This window comes from Oreochromis aureus, linkage group 15 (genome assembly GCF_013358895.1).
Source record: "Oreochromis aureus strain Israel breed Guangdong linkage group 15, ZZ_aureus, whole genome shotgun sequence".
NCBI lineage: Eukaryota > Metazoa > Chordata > Actinopteri > Cichliformes > Cichlidae > Oreochromis > Oreochromis aureus.
Window position 1 is genome coordinate 23,639,209 of NC_052956.1, and position 16,026 is coordinate 23,655,234.

General features: G+C 39.1%; 1 protein-coding gene across 1 annotated transcript in view; it reads right to left on the reverse strand.

Annotated features, from left to right (window-relative positions):
• Positions 1 to 4,691, reverse strand: part of xrn2 (5'-3' exoribonuclease 2) — a 46,602-nt gene extending 41,911 nt beyond the window's left edge. The window contains exons 1-9 of the mRNA XM_031751576.2: positions 4,486 to 4,691; positions 3,369 to 3,496; positions 3,035 to 3,146; positions 2,779 to 2,890; positions 1,826 to 1,884; positions 1,629 to 1,718; positions 1,396 to 1,468; positions 611 to 661; positions 283 to 440 (exon numbers count right to left, since the gene is read on the reverse strand). Coding sequence (XP_031607436.1) covers positions 283 to 440; positions 611 to 661; positions 1,396 to 1,468; positions 1,629 to 1,718; positions 1,826 to 1,884; positions 2,779 to 2,890; positions 3,035 to 3,146; positions 3,369 to 3,496; positions 4,486 to 4,560 — 858 coding nt within the window. The 5' untranslated portion in view covers positions 4,561 to 4,691. The remainder of the gene's footprint in view (positions 1 to 282; positions 441 to 610; positions 662 to 1,395; positions 1,469 to 1,628; positions 1,719 to 1,825; positions 1,885 to 2,778; positions 2,891 to 3,034; positions 3,147 to 3,368; positions 3,497 to 4,485) is intronic.
• Between the last annotated feature and the right edge of the window lie 11,335 nt (positions 4,692 to 16,026).

Below are 16,026 nucleotides of genomic sequence, written 5' to 3' on the forward strand. Positions count from 1 at the left end.
ATAGTACAACTATCAGGTAATTTTACTAAAATGCTCCAAAAAGCACCACAAACGCGGTCGAGAGGTGGTTCCAGTTAAAATTCCTGTAGGACAACAAACATGGCCCATTTAAACAGCTCCTACACTGAAACCATGCACAGCTCATTTTGCAATGTGCACAAACAAATGTTCCAGTCAAAGACTTTCACTCAAATCGTGGATCTTCAAACTACGCTTTAAAGCTTTGTTTTTTTCAGACAGCAGTGCTAACAGGGACGTAAACTTGAGAGTCGTGTTTCTCACCTGCCCCTGCTTCTCTCTGGGCATCCCCTGGCAGGCCTTGATCTCGTGGCCCGTCTGTCCGCAGAGACCGCAAGGTCGCGGTTTGTTGGGTTTAAACTCCTCTCTGATGATCGTGAAGTTTGGCTCGTGCGTGGCCAGGCCCAGCATGATCAGGTCAGCTGACATGCAACGAAAACACACGGTCAAAGTGGGGACTACTTGGTGAAAATATAAATTAGTCATTCAGACAGCAAAACAAGATCTCTTGAATATGCTGGGTCAGAGGAGGTAAATGGCTTCTATTAAGAGCACTTATCCTGACTTTAAGAGGGCGGATCTGAAGGCTTACCGTCGGCTCCACACAGGCAGTGATGTGTGTTGGGGTCATGGTTGGGCTGAGCTGCAAGAGTCGACCATAAACATCGAGTCAACAGAAGATCAGACAGAGTGAGTGAGAGTGTGTGTGTGTGTGTGTGTGTGTGTGTGTGTGTGTGTGTGTGTGTGTGTGTGTGTGGTGAAGACTCGTGCTTGATGTTTGGTCATCAAAGGTCACCTGTCAAATTTGACTTCAAGATAAAAGAGTCAACCTGATAATCAACAGCACTTTAACTTTGAACTGTGAATCTGTCACTACAGTTCAGAGTACTTAAAATGAATCCACTCAGAAGCATCCCATATTTTCGCTTTTTATATTTATGATTCTGCAGTGCAGCTGCATTCAAGGGGAATTACTGTGCTTTTTTCTTTTCTTCTATCACAAACACGATCTTACATAAAAAATGGCTTCAAGGATTCAAACAATGAGGTCAACATATGTCAAAGCTCAGCTTCAGACTGCTCCAATCTATCCTGCTGCTGACTTTGTGCAATGTCACCGAGATGAGACATCCCTAATATGGTCATCTCAGGCACAAACCTTCAGTTTGGGAGCGACAGCCAATCAGAACAAAGTTGGCTTAAAGAGGGAGGACCTAAAACACTGAGGCACTACACCAAGACCCAGTGAAAGATGGAGATTATTTTGAACATTAAGTATTGCAAAGCTTCTTCATTAAAGCCAACCATAAAAATGTGGAGGTGAAATAATCATAAAAGGTCCCTTTAATTAAATCATTGGAATTGCTCAGAGTGTACCTCTCTGTCTCCTGATGAAGTCCATAATCTTGTGTTCACCTTCACCTGGGACGCTGGCATCAGACAGGAAGACCTGGATAACAGAGAAACTGAAGATTAGCGCCTGAAAATGCAAAATACCAAGAGCTGAAAACTACAAAAAAGAGGAAACTAAGGATGATTAAACTGAGTCATTTTATTTTATAAAAGAAATAGTTGTGGACAGGTAACATCTGGCCATAAATTAGACTCACAACAATATTCTTCCATCCTGGATCGTTGGTGAGTCTTTCGGCCACGTAATATCGCAGACACTGAGCCAGGTTGTCCATGAACTCTGTTCCCTGCAGAGAAAAGTCACTGAATCATCCATTCAAGTACAAATCCTGTAACTACGTTGTTACAAGTAAATAAACGTTAGGCAAGATTTCACTGGATGGAGTAAACTTACTGGGGTGATGCAGTTGCTGTCAAACCTTTCTTTAATCTCCTCCGGAGGAAGATAACCTCCTGTAGATGGAAAGAAAAAAAATCTTAATATTATACTGAGAAGAAACTAGAGGGCGGAGTTACCCCCATGTGGCTGTATTCCCTATCCAAGCTGGGCACAGAGAGAAACAGAGGGGAAATAAAAATCTGCAGACTTTTACACTGAGCTGAAATTGATCAAATCGGGTTTGAAAAAACAACAACAACAACAAACAAACAAACAAACAAACAAACAAAAAAAAACAGAGCTGAGGAGGTTTCACAGTGAGGAAGCCGCCACACTATTTACCAAAAACTTTTTTTAAAAAGGAAAGCTCATCACTGCTCCACTACTGTCTGTATAGGGCAAATTTATATTTGCTGCATTATTAATGTTCATCTCAAAGACTGCCTAGAGAATCTTTAATTAAGGACTTCTGCTGCTTCAGGATCTGACTGCAGGACTGTACTATGACAATCTGTCTCCACGTGTGCCCTGAGAGATGGACACAATTTTAAATATGAACTTCCTGTTTAAAAAAAAAAAAAAAAAGTCTACAGTGTCTAATCTTTCCCCTTTAATGCCTGAACTATGAAATAATTGGCAGAAGATTTTTTTTTCAACTGGAGTGTTTAATAAATCTTCTCATAATTAAAAAAAAAAATCAAACAATCAATTAATCAATTTGCATATGCAAGTTTAATTTTGATCATATTTGGTATATCTGCCATTTCTTTGCAATTTATTGTTTAAAAATCAGTTAATTTAGGTTTTTTGGGGAAAAAATACACACAGATGATGCACAGCCCTCAAAAACCTACAAAAACCCCATGCATCAAATTTGACGCATTTAACATTACAGCGTTTTGAATATGACATTAAAATATATTGCCCATATTTTCAGTCCAGCAGTCAAAGAGGCAAATAAAACACACCTTTCTGGATAACCTCCTCTCTCACGCGACTCTTCTCCTCCACCAACTCGACCCCTTCTTTGGAGGCACGAAACCGTCGAGAGCGCTGCTGGTTCATTTTGGCACGCGGAGCCTGGGCAGAGTTAACTTTAGTTTACATCAAAGCTACTGTCAGATCGGCGTAACACTGAAAACAAGTTTACTTCACTCACAGTAAAACTTGTAAATGCTCATCAGTGAAAAAAGCTGCACGTTTCTGTTAATGGCAGCAGCTTACCACTCCGTCGATGGCCATGTAGAGAACTCTCCTCGGCCGCACGATATTGAACAGGCGGTCAATGTACTCGAAGATGGCAACCATCATTTCGTCCTCGTTTTTGGGAGCCGGTCTGTGGAGGAAGAATTTATGAACTTTTATATATGTATAAATTTGTATAATTATATCAAATTTAAAAAAAGACTGTTTCAATGAAATTATTAATTTCCAAATAAATTACACTGGAAGCAAAAACCTCACAGGGAGTATGTTTCTGTTATATCAGAAATGAACTGAGCTGTAAACACAGAAGATCGGTCTTTTATGTCCAGATTAAACTGAGAACGGTTCCTACTTGTCTTCTGGATGCGTGCAGGGGTGAATGATCCCATTCATGTCCAAGTACAAATTGTCAAATTCCACCTCATTGGGGTTTGGCTTTGTTGTATCAACAGGAATACGAACTCCATTACACTCCTTCCCCTGTTAACATGAAAGGAAACAAAAAAATAACCTTATTTGCAACAGAGCTGCAACTCTGGACAAAAATACATCCTCAGCTGTTGTGAGCTGCACTCACACAGAACCTAGCGACATTTCTACAGACATACATGTCAGGTTACAGCACAGATGTCAGAAAGCTTTGTGATTACGTAGGATATGTATGCTGTAGACAGTTTTTTTTACTTTTGTACGCAATGTTTATGGCAAATAGCTCTTTGTGAATCAGCTTGTTAGTGCAAAAAACGCCTAGGATATATAACATTTATTTGCAGATTCAGCTAAAGTCATAGGAACAAATGATCTGTTTTTGTAACAGGCTGGAGTAACAAACAGCATACAGATACAATTCAAAATTGGATCTATGCTTAATTGTCCATTATGTGTAGAAAACTCTGCTCCATCCCTTGACTTAGGTTCCTTCTATGCGCGATTGCTTCAGAGTCTTAACGAAGAAAAATTGAAAACAAAGTGCAAAAGCAGCCAATGTCCAAAGATAAACCTTGAAAGACCTTCAGAAAACCTAGAGAACAGCTGCTCAAGAGCACTTTTAAAGAAACTCTGGCTTCCTGGCAACAAAACATAAAGAAACGAGGGGTGGCTTAACGCATTTGCACAGTACTGTTTAACAGCAGACCAGTAAAATAATTATAACTATTGTTAATTTTAACAATACAAAAACAACGAATCCAAACACTTCGTGTGTTTGTTGTCTCAGGTTAAAGTTCCGCGTGCGTTTCAAACATTCACACAGCAGCAGTTTTGTTTACAGTGTCACGTGTAAGTAAACACAGACTGCACGAACTTCGATTTATCGTCTCCGCTCTCGCCAAAACATTTCACATTGCCGTAGTAATTTCACCCGCTGTGTGCAGCGATTAAAACGCAGTCAAATGCGCGAGAAGAGTGTTAAAAAGCTTCCCGATAATGTTCCTCGGACAGGCTGCTAGCTTTCAAAGCTAACCACTCACCTTTTCCTCCACACAGTGCACAATAATTGATGGATATTTTCGGCTCAGCCAACGGAAAAACGCCGGAACTCCCATCTCCGGTAAACAGTCGTTTCTATTTCAACGGTTAAAATACGAACAAGTAGGAAATGATTAAAACAGCTTAATTAAAACAAGATCGTAACTGTAGATGCGTTGGCTACATGCTGCTGGCCGTAGCCATTGTGTACCTTTTCCGGTTTATGTCGAATATTTCCGGAGCATTCTGAAGAGTCTCGCAACTCCACAGTGACCCCATGGGTCAGAGACGGTACTGCAGGCGTCCAACGGTCCTGATAATGGAAACAACTGATTCACCTGGATTATAAATTAATAAATTAAATATTTATTCCTGGACTATATTCACCACTTATGTAAGTGGAATATAATGTTGAAAACTGGGATCTATATTTCCTCCTTAATACTTTATTTTTGTTATTAGGGATATTAATATGCAGAGCTTCAGGTATTTTAAAATTAACATGAGTATAAATCAACTGCTGAACAATCTTTGCTTCCTGAGAAAGTCTCTGAAGCTTGTCAGTGATAAGTTTCTGTTGCCACACAGATCATAATTTTTGCTGTTCTTTATCAGTCTATTTGTTATTATTATATTTCTGTATTTATTTATTCACATGCTTTTTGTTTTGTTGTTCAAAATGTGTCATTTATTTATTTTTACAAAACAGTTGTAGGATGTTCTCAGTTAATTTAATGAATATTCAGGCAGAAAAGCATCAAAATTCTATAAAATTATTACTTTTTTATTTCATTTACATCAAATCAGTATAAGCCGTTGTTATTTCTTCTCATGTTTATCAGATTGTTTTTTGTTATACTTTGTAAACTGTCTACACGTTCATATTTTCTAAAGTTCTCTAATGCAGTCAATGAATTAATAATTTACTTTAAAACTTTTAACACAGAGAAAATGACAAATAAGCAACTTTAAGAAACACATTTAATAATTTCTAATATTTCAAAATAAAACATTTAGTTTTGTTCAGTTATCTGTTTTATCTGTTAAATGTGTTTATTGTATTTTATATTGTGTATATTTCACAGCCTAAATACATCAGATGTGCAATGTAAAATGTTAGAACGTTATTTGTTGTGCAATTGTATTAATGGCTGTGTTTATTTACGATTTGGAGATTAAATGAAATAAGACATGCTTTACTTGGTCATGCTGAAAATCTAACATTTTGTACAACAAATTTTAATAATGACATCCTATGTTTTTATTGATACCTTACAAGACACTGATAAGCTCTTATATGACAGAGTTTATGGATGGTTTAAGGATATCAATAAAAGCTTTTTAAATTTATATTTAAACATTTACTATCAATTTAAATATGTGTACCAACATAAAAATGAAGGAAAACCACAGCCACAAAATACATAACAAATATGACTCATATTTAATTTCTAATGTAAAGTTTAAGACACTGAGTAGACTTATATGTAAATTTATGCATTTTGATATTGCAAATACTACTCTAATATTATTGTCACATATTATGAATTTTAATTTTAATATTGTTATAAACATGTACTTTCACTGAGGGGTATGTGCACTGTCACTCACTGTTTTTGTTCATATAAAATATTACATAATATTACTAATAATAATAATAATAATAATAATAATAATAATAATAATAATAATAATAATAACTTCTATAGTTGAGTTTTCATGTTAAAAGTGGGGACTGAAATGTAAACAGTGCTGTGAAGAAACCACCAAAAGCCAACAGGTGTGTGAGAGGTGTGATCCTCGCAGACTCTCACTCGTGTCCATATTCCCTATAATTGCGCTGTGGTTGATCTTACATGATGTTCCTTTAATGGGGACTCTCTGAACAGATGCCCTCTCGCTTCCCAGCCCTGCAGCAGCACATTTAAGGTGAATTAGATTTTTTCTACCCTCCCTCCTCTCCTCACTGGTTCATGCAGCGGGGGAAAGGGGCCATTAGCCTCCCCTCTTCAGGCAGGGTGGGTCTGACATCAACACTGCAGTATTATTACTGCAAAGAGCCGCTGATGGAAAACACTTGGCCTGCTCCGACGAGCCATTTCCATAAACATTTACGCTGGAGCTGCAGGTAATAGGACGGAGGCGTCGTTTTAGTGTTTGTGGAGAGAAATAGAGAAGATAAAGTGAAATCTGATGCAAATGGCAGATGTGAAAGCGCACGGAGGTGAAGCTCGGGAGTATGACACAAGAATACATTCCGGCACCTGCACACGATGAGTTGCTGAATTCATGGAAAAATGGTCGCTCGTTCTGGGCTTTGACTGATTTCCATAAAGTTGTTCTGCTGAGATAAAGTGGGAATTTTGGTTTATCAAAACAATCTCACAGCAGAAGTTTTAGTTTAAGCATTTCAGAAGTTAAAAAAACATGTTTCATTCGAAGAGCTGGAAAAAAAATGGAAACGTGAAGGTTCAGTCTTTATCTCATCTCTCTGTGAGCTGATTGTTCAGGGGATTCTCTGGATTGATATTCCACACGCATGCAGGCGACTGAAAGAGGAAGAGCGCCCTCACCTGGTGGATCATCACCATCATCACCAGCCCGAGTTATCTGGATATCACATCTAGATGAAATTCGACTTGATCATGCATAAAAACCTGTATGTGTCCATGGACAGTAAATTTAATCAAGATATTTATACTACAGGTTCAACAGTACCGATTCTATATCCCAATGCGTGTTAAAAAAAAAAAGGGCATATGTAATTATTTTTTCCAGTCTTTTCTTTTGGAGCTTCACAGTAGGGTTCAGCTTTACTTTGTCTTATTCCAGCTGTTCTAGAGGAACAGCTGCTGCTAAATCTCAGAGAGTCTGACAGAGGAGGTCTGGGACATGAAAACATAAAACGTCTGATCCAATCTGGACTAATTTAAACTTTTGAGACACAGAGAGGAGATCCGGGGTGGACGAACAGGCTGGAGAGATCACATGTCTCGGAACACCTCGATGGAGGCGGTGGCTGAGTAGAGGGAGGCCTGGACCTCTCAGTTTATACTGCTCCCCACACTACCTGGACTCCAATAAGCATCAGAAAGTGAACGGACAGATGATAGTGTTTCTTTTGCAGAAATCTCAATGCATAAAAATTGTTAATTGAAATAATTGTTCCTTGATGATTTCCAACATAGAAATTCAACAACAGAAATTCTGTAAATGAATCCCAGTGCCTTACAAAAACAAGGTCAAAAGTCCACGTATAATTATTTACCTTTGTTCAACATCTTTGTTTCTTTTCTACATCATATTAAAATTGGAAATTCTACTGTATAACTTATTCTACATCTCCAAATGCAGTCATTAAGAGCTATAAAACTGTACAGTCAAAACAGTTTTATGGATGACAGTGAATGAAATTAGCTTATTATAAGCCAAGAGTGCAGTTTGAAAAACTCCACTGAATATTCACAACTGTACTTCCACCTAATCAAAATGGTAAATAAGAGAGTAAACAACAAGGCAGTGGGAAATTATGTTATTGAACCACTTCTAAAAATCTCAGCTGCAACTAATTTAAGCAACAGAAACGAAGCAAAAACAGTCCTGCATCCGTTTTAGTCGTAGCTGTAAATAGCAGGTGTCTTCTGTGAATGAGCTATGCTCTGCAACCTGAGGCCAGATGGGTTTTTATGCATTGCTGTCACAGGAAGAGTGTAAGCTAGATTGCAGATGTCCCCTAAACGCGTCAGGCACTCATCAAGATACTGTTTTAAAGAGAGGCTATAAGCATCACTCTGTTTTAATATTCTCCATTACTGACTGCTTTGGAAATGTTAGAACTGAGGACACGATAAACTCGAGCAAAGTCCTACAGATCTCACTACCTGCTGTTTATGAGCAGGAGGAAGTGCAAAAGACCGGCGAAGATGTGATGAGCCAGACCGAACCCCTGCACAGAGAATTTGAACTGTTTGCTTCAGGCTGCAGATACAGAACATGAAGAGTAAAATGTGGCAGGACAAAAAACTCCTTTATTTTCTATGCAATAGTGTTTAAAAAAAAAAAAAAAAAAAAATCAATTTGTGATAGCTGTACCTTTTTTTAAATTATACTGATATTTACTGGAGGATTATATCTTATGAGTTTTTTGGATGTGGATTTAATTTTCTGTATTTGTTATGTATTGTTTTTCTTCTTTTTATATTGTTGATGGATTTCATGAGAGCATATCTGCAAACCAAATTTCCCAGTACGGCCATTAAACTGACTGAACTGAACTGAGTGAAGTCATTCATCGGTGGGAACCAAAGACAAAAAATGTGTGAAATTAAATAAAACTTTGTGAGAACAAGTTTATGTCCGATTAATGAATGTTGGAAAAATACCAGTTTGGCAGTTCTCATCTGAGACAGTTTGAGCCTCATTCGGACGAATGTGTTTCTATTTAATTCAATTTTATTTCATTTATGTAGCACCAAATCACAACAACAGTGAACAAGTTATTGTGATTTGGTGCAGATTATTGTAAGGTGAACATCATACAGTAATGCAAACAGTTGATCCCCTATGAGTAAGCATTTGCTGACAGTGAGAAGGAAAAACTCCCTTTTAACAGGAAGAAATCCCCACGAGAACCAGGCTCAGCGAGGGGCCACGACTGGCTGGGGGTGAGGGGAGAAAGTCAGGTCAAGAGATGCACTTTAACATGTGCAAGGAATGCGAGTACAAATCAAAGAGATGTTTGTGACAGAGAAACAAACTTTTAACAACAATTAGGAGAGAAAATCACAGTGGTCAGTAAATTTTGCATAAAAACAGCTGATGATTAGAAGTAGAATGTCCTTCAAAGAGCTACGTCTTACTTCTATAAGCTGAATACATTTCAGAGCCTGTACTTTTGTTTTATTTAGGTAAAGGAGTTGGAACAGTACTTCAGTGCTTCAGAGCTTTTCTAACACAAGTATCTGCAACTGCACTCGAGTGAAGAACGTATGTCCTTTTGCCAAACAAACACGTGTTTGTGTATGTGAATTTCACTTTCATTCTTTAACTTTTGATTATGACATTACATTATTATATTATAATGCTACATGGCACATTTATAAACTGGGATTAGAGGCAGCTAAAACTTGAAGGATGAATTCAAACCAACTCTGAGACTAATTTCATTCATATGTTTAGACAAGCCCTATTGATGTATTTGGTGTAAAATACTGTTCTCACCAAAGCTCCCCGGGTCCAGAGCTTCTGTCTGATGTGGTGGTTTAAATTTTTTGCTAAAAAATGAAGTAAATTATCAAAAAGATGAAAGAAGTGTTGCAAAAAAAAGCCACAAAAGAGACATAAACTACTGAAATTTACCACAAACAGCTGCAAAGAGACACAAAAAGAAAGCACAGGAAGCAAAGCAGCTAAAAAGAGATGAATAAAGGAATAAAGATGTAAAATCACTGCAAACAGAGGCAATAAAAGGATGTCTGCTTACAAAATTACCAAAACACAAGAGACCTTAAAGAGACCACTATGACACCATGAGCTACACAAGACTTCAGAGAGATGCAAAGTAACTAAAAAGAGACAAAAAAGGAGCAAAGAGATGCAAACAAATCACAAAATCATTTCCACACCAGCACTGGAGTTGTGGACTTTTCTGATGGAGATGTACATACGAACCCAAATATCCAATAGTTCATGTTTAAAAATAGACAAATACGAAGAAATCACCAATAAAGGCAAAAAAATCACTCAAGGAGATGGAGAATGAAAGGAAAATGCAAAATTATGAAAATAAAATGGAAAAAAACAAAACAGAGATTGAAACAGCCACAAAGGGCTATTACAAGATCTCAAAAAGACACAAGGAGGTTAAAAAGAGGTGTAGAAGTAATTTTTAAGACAAAATAATTACAGAATCACAGAAGAACCACTTTTAGGTTGAAAATGGATAAAGAAGATTCAGAAAACCAGGCGGACACACAAAAAAAAAGACACTAAAAACTGTTCACAGTTGTTTGTGTGTTTTTCAGACCACGTGTCGGTGTTTTTTTCCACAACTCCCTGCTGGCACCTCGGTTCATTACCAAAGCCTAAAATGATTTCTGAAGCTGTGTTAACACCTTAAGCACAGACTTTATTTTAGAACAATCACTTCAAATACAAACAGCTAAAGTGATCACACCACACAAGACTGGAACCTCACTCAGAGTCTGAAGGTACACATCACAATCAGCAGTGTCTGAGCATGAACTTCACACCAGGTCGCTGTAGGTCCTACTTACATATTCAAATATCATTTTATCTCATTCAGCCTCTGCTTTCAGCGTCTGATCCAGAAGCTGATTTGTGTTTTCATGTGTTAAATTCACACTTTCACTCTCCAGCACACATTAGATATGATCTGATAAACAGAAGCTTAATAAAGGCGCGACAAAAAAAAAAAAAAGGTCTGTTGCGTTGGTCCAAAGACACTGGACGTGTTAGTGCGCCTTTGATTAGCTGATCCCTTTAGCCTACTCATGAAAAGCTCAGCAGGAATTCACATCGTACAACGGAGCAATTTGTGTCTCCAAGGTTGTGATGTGTCCTCCGTGGCTCGCACACTTCTTCATATCTGAGCCTCTTTGAGTCTGTTTCTGCCCATTGTGCTGCAGGAATAAAGACCTGCCGGGTTTCCGTTTTTCATCTCCTCTGAAGCGCTCACAGCTTTATGCATCTTATTTCCTCCTATTTTATCGGAATTTTTACTTTTACTGTTTGATTATTTGTTTGCCTGTTACGGTCATCGGTGGGAAGAACGTTTGAGTTCTTGTACCGCATGGAAATTTTTCATTATTTTAATAGTGAAGATCGTCATAAACAGCCAAAAGTCCGTCTCCAGTTATTTAAAAATACAGCCACCAGAATTTTAAAAGAATCAAAGAGGACAGACTACATCATTCCCATCCCTGCTACCTGTGGGATATACAAATCTGGACTTCTGTTAAAGCCTGCTTCCTCTTGGCTCCGCCCCACAATATAGATTTAGAACTCACACATCAACAAAGGCACAGCCCGCTTTCCTCAGGTTAGACCCTCCTCGTAACGGTTCCATTAGGGGCCATTGTACACTGTAAAATAAACAACACAAATGAAGTTGACATGAAGCGATGACGGGCTGGTCCTGATGTTTCTGAACAGGAAAAGGAAGAAACTGGATTTCAGATTTAGATGTTAGTATTTACTTTAAAAAACGAAGAAGGGAGGGCCGGAAAAATGACGACGGGGAACATAACAAGCTGGACATGTAAGATGGATGTCGAGTCCATAGCTTAAAAGTGAATGGCCAGCAGGGGGCGACTCCTCTGGTAGCAAAAAACATTTGATTGTAAAGAGGTCTAAGGGAAAACAGTTGCTTCTATGACCTCGGTAACACTTTTCTGATGAGTTTATGGGTCAAATTACAAGTTTAAGATCACAGAGAGTAAAACATGATGCTCATTGGACTCAGAGAGGAGGATAATTGCTGTATGTTCATTGGCTACCAACCCGTGGTGTCCCTCGGTTTGCCAGTCAGATTCACCCCACACTCGTGACTTCAGCTTTTAGAAATGTAAGAACTTCATCTTCACAGCAGGACTTCACAAACCAATCGGTGACCCTCCAGTGTCGTGAATGTTGACATCTTTGGTGTCTATCGCCTTCTGTGGCCAGCTTATTATCCCATCTATGGATGGACTGGATCTCACTCCTACCATTGAGCTGGTTTCTCAGCACCTATCTTATCCTCTGGAGGCATTTGGCTGTGACTGACCTTCCCTGGCCTGTGGGATACCCAGCTGTGTATATCCCTTCAGAATCCCTCTCGCTGTCACAGTTTGGTCACACTTGTCCACGTCGGACAATGCCCTGATGTCCTCACCGTAAGAAAGAAAAAACAAGGTCACAGGGAAAGATCAAGAGTCAGTCGTGTGACACTTGCTGCTGAAAGTTTCTTACATCATCCTGATTGTGACTGTGGGTGCAGTTGGTCTGTGCGGTTCAGCGGTTTGCCCCATAATCTTTCCACTGAGTGTCTGATTATACCACTTAATACACTGATAAGTGTTTATTATAAAGGAAAATGTGAGTGCATTTCATCCTCTGGGAACCATTAATGTCTGTTAAGAAATTAATGTCAGTTGAGATGTTTCAGTCAGCAGAGCAGCAGTGCCCCGTGAGCGCCAGCCCACTAACATGGTTTAAAACTCACATGTTAATGAGGGGTCCTGAATGCCTGCCAGCACAACCCCACTCTGAAAATTTTGGGTCATTTATCTGCTAATGTATTTGTTTATTTATTCCTTTGTATATCTGTTTGTTTACTCGTGTTATTAAATGAGTTAAAATGTCCTTGAGCTCCATTATGGCCATCCCAGGTCTGCTGACGGAGCAGCAGCAGCAGCAGCAGCGGGTCTGTGACTCCGGCAGGCTCCAGCGCTCTCACAGTCCACACACCCAAACAGTCACAGGATCAGTGGTGAATCTGCTCACGGCAGCTAATTGAAAAGGCCGCTCCGCCACTCTGAAACGCTCTTGGCAGAGGTAAAGCGGTTTAATTGAGCTAAATTTGTCTCAATTAAGGCGCTCACTTAAAAGCGAGAGACGGCCCTGGCAGCGAGCCTGGTGAGATGCAACAGTGAGGGGTCCTTACCTGCACATTAGAGAGGAAGGCATTTTAATAACAACACACACACACACTCTCTCTCTCCCTCCTCCTCCCCCTCCTCCCTCTGTTAGTGACTCAGTGGAGTGGGACTCAATTATTGTTAATGGAAGTTCACTGCACATTATCAAAAGGGAACCCTTGTCTGCTGCAGATGGGCTGATCTGTTCACTGAGTTTCAGTTACACAAACAAGTTCAACTTCAGCTGGAGGATCCAAACAAAAAGGCTCTGATGTTGCCTTCAGGGCTCATTTTCTTGTTGTCTTTTCACCTGAGGTGGAAGGAATGTTCACACTTTTTATTTTTCAGGACAGATCTCAGAACTTAATTTTATTGCTATTATTTTAGGAGAGTGACAACAAAGGAATTCTATTATTTTTAATTACACCAGTTTTTAAAGAACAAGTGCGTCCACAGCAAATGACATGAAGTCCAGAAATAAATTCATTTATTTGGGAATCTGCCATCTCTTTTAGAGGCCCAAACCCTAATCTGATAACGTGGGAAACATGTAAGATATGGTGCGCGGAAGACCAGATAAAGGCTGTGTTGGTACCAGGATTAACCTCTTAGATGTGTGCACGTGATACCTATACAAACACACCTGGAATTTAATAATGCAGCACTCTGTGTTTGGCCTAGTTTGGGAAGAGCTGTCCTCTGTTTTGAAAACTAGTTGCAAATGCAAATGCACAAATGCATGCAGGGTTGGCGTTATGATCATTCCCAACATGTATGATTTGTTCACACCTGACTGATTGTTGTCTTAAAGCACAGTGGAAGAATACACAACGCCTTTATCCAGCTAACCCTAAATGACTCTTCCTGAGGAACTAGCCCCCAGTTTGGATACTTTTAAGATTAAGCTACAAACATCCCTTTTTAGCAAAGTTTATCATTAACGTTGGATCAAGTGACCCTGATCTGAACACAGCAAGCCATGCTGCCATGCTCTTTATAGAAAGAAGAAGCTTTCTCCTGACCCACCACACTAGGTCAGTCTTTTTCTAACTGTGCTGTCATGGACCTTTCAGCCTATAGCGTCCGAGACGGAGCTCACCTGGTTTGTGCGATTGCATGGGAATTAACCCTTTTGAGTGGGACCTTTTGTTTGGGGCTGCTCACAGGATCAGATTTATATGTTTGGCTCGTTATCTGATTTTTATTCGTGCCTCTAAAACAGCTGACAGTTTTCCTATTTCAGGCCACTCTGGGATTTTTTCCTAGCATTGTAAAATCAAATTTATTTCAGGGACATTTAAACTTTCACCACTTTGGCCTTGAAAACAGCACAGTCAGCCACTATGGATGTCCTTTTCTCCTCTTTATCTGTTAGTATTGTTAGAAATAACAGGCATAAAATGACGATTTCGAGCTAGGCGCAATTCAACCAACATCCCATTAGACAGAGCTACACAGGCCTGAGGAAAGGCACTTGAGCTGCAGTGCTCCCATAAACTGCATCAAATGATTTGATTATTTGTTTATACCAGCGTTTGGCCCCATTCTGCTCAGGCTGATTGTGCCCGTTTATCTTATTAAAGCTGTGGAAGAGCCCATGTTTCCCGAAAAGGATAAAGAACCAACCTTTATTTTTAGTTTGGTTTGTAATAAACGATTGATTTTCTTTCTCTTTTTTTGTAAAGAAAAAAATTACCAATAGCACGTTGTAAAGGCTCTGGTTCTTTTGTTTGCCTGGTCAGCTGTGGAAAAACCTTCATACATGCTCACAGATGGATAGTATATGATAGTAACAAAGCCAGAGATAGTTTGTTGCTCCTACAAAAACAGTATAAACGCAACACTGAGTAAAGTATCACAAAAAAGGTTATGTCTCAAATACTGATTTTGAATAAATAAACCTCTGATTTCATGTTAGCTGCATTCCACGAAAGAGTTTTCCTTTGTGTTTATTTAGGGTGATAAATCATTCACTGAAGGCCTGGTGTGAGGTTTTATGTGTATTGTGTAACACAGTGATGCAATAAGATATAAGATGACCACTCTCAAGGGTCAAAGCCTTGCAGACTCCATAACTGCATCTACTCAGCTGTGTGGACTTCTCAGTGTTTTGTTGAAAAGCAGAATTTATAACAGTGAAGCTGGAAAACTGAAGCCACTTCCCAGAACGAGGCGTCTGACAGTAGGTCTTACTTGGTTCATACTGTAAATGGTTCTGACTGAAGATTCTCTTAAAGAGTGCACCTACTGCAACCTGCGTCTCATCTTGACTCGTGCTGCCTCCTGGTGGTGAAAGTCTGCAACAGCACCGTTTTATCCCCCCAAACGCTAAGGCCCAAGAGGTCTTAGGTTCAAATCCTGAAGAGGATTTGGCGTTACTGATTTGGTTTTTCATTAATAAGCTGCCTGGATGTGACTGAAGCCTGTCTGATCAAGTTTAAAGACTGCAGAGAGAAAAGGGCATGAACTGCAGTTATCATCATCAAAGAGCTTCAGAGCCTACCGCTTACTCACATGGGCTTATTTTGTTGTGTGAACAGTTTTAGTGTCAGGATGGGGAATTGAACAGTGAACTTTTAAGTGAATTTCCAAATAATAAACAGCTTTAGCCACCGCCACAACACTCAGTTCAATATTTCTGTTCCAAAAGGTTATTACAGTTAACTAAAAATAACAAACCGAACTGAAACAAAAACAGACTAGGACTAACTGCCCTAGAGGATTACATTACCCCTCAGATAATAATAAAAGAAACTTGTGTGAAACTAATGAAAACTTAAGTAAAACTGAACATTTTAAAAGAGGAAAAAATCAACTGAAATGAAAAAACAAATGATTCAGAGAGTTTATAATGTCCAAGTACATCCATCCAAAGTCATCCTGTGAGCTTTGATCAGGCTGAAC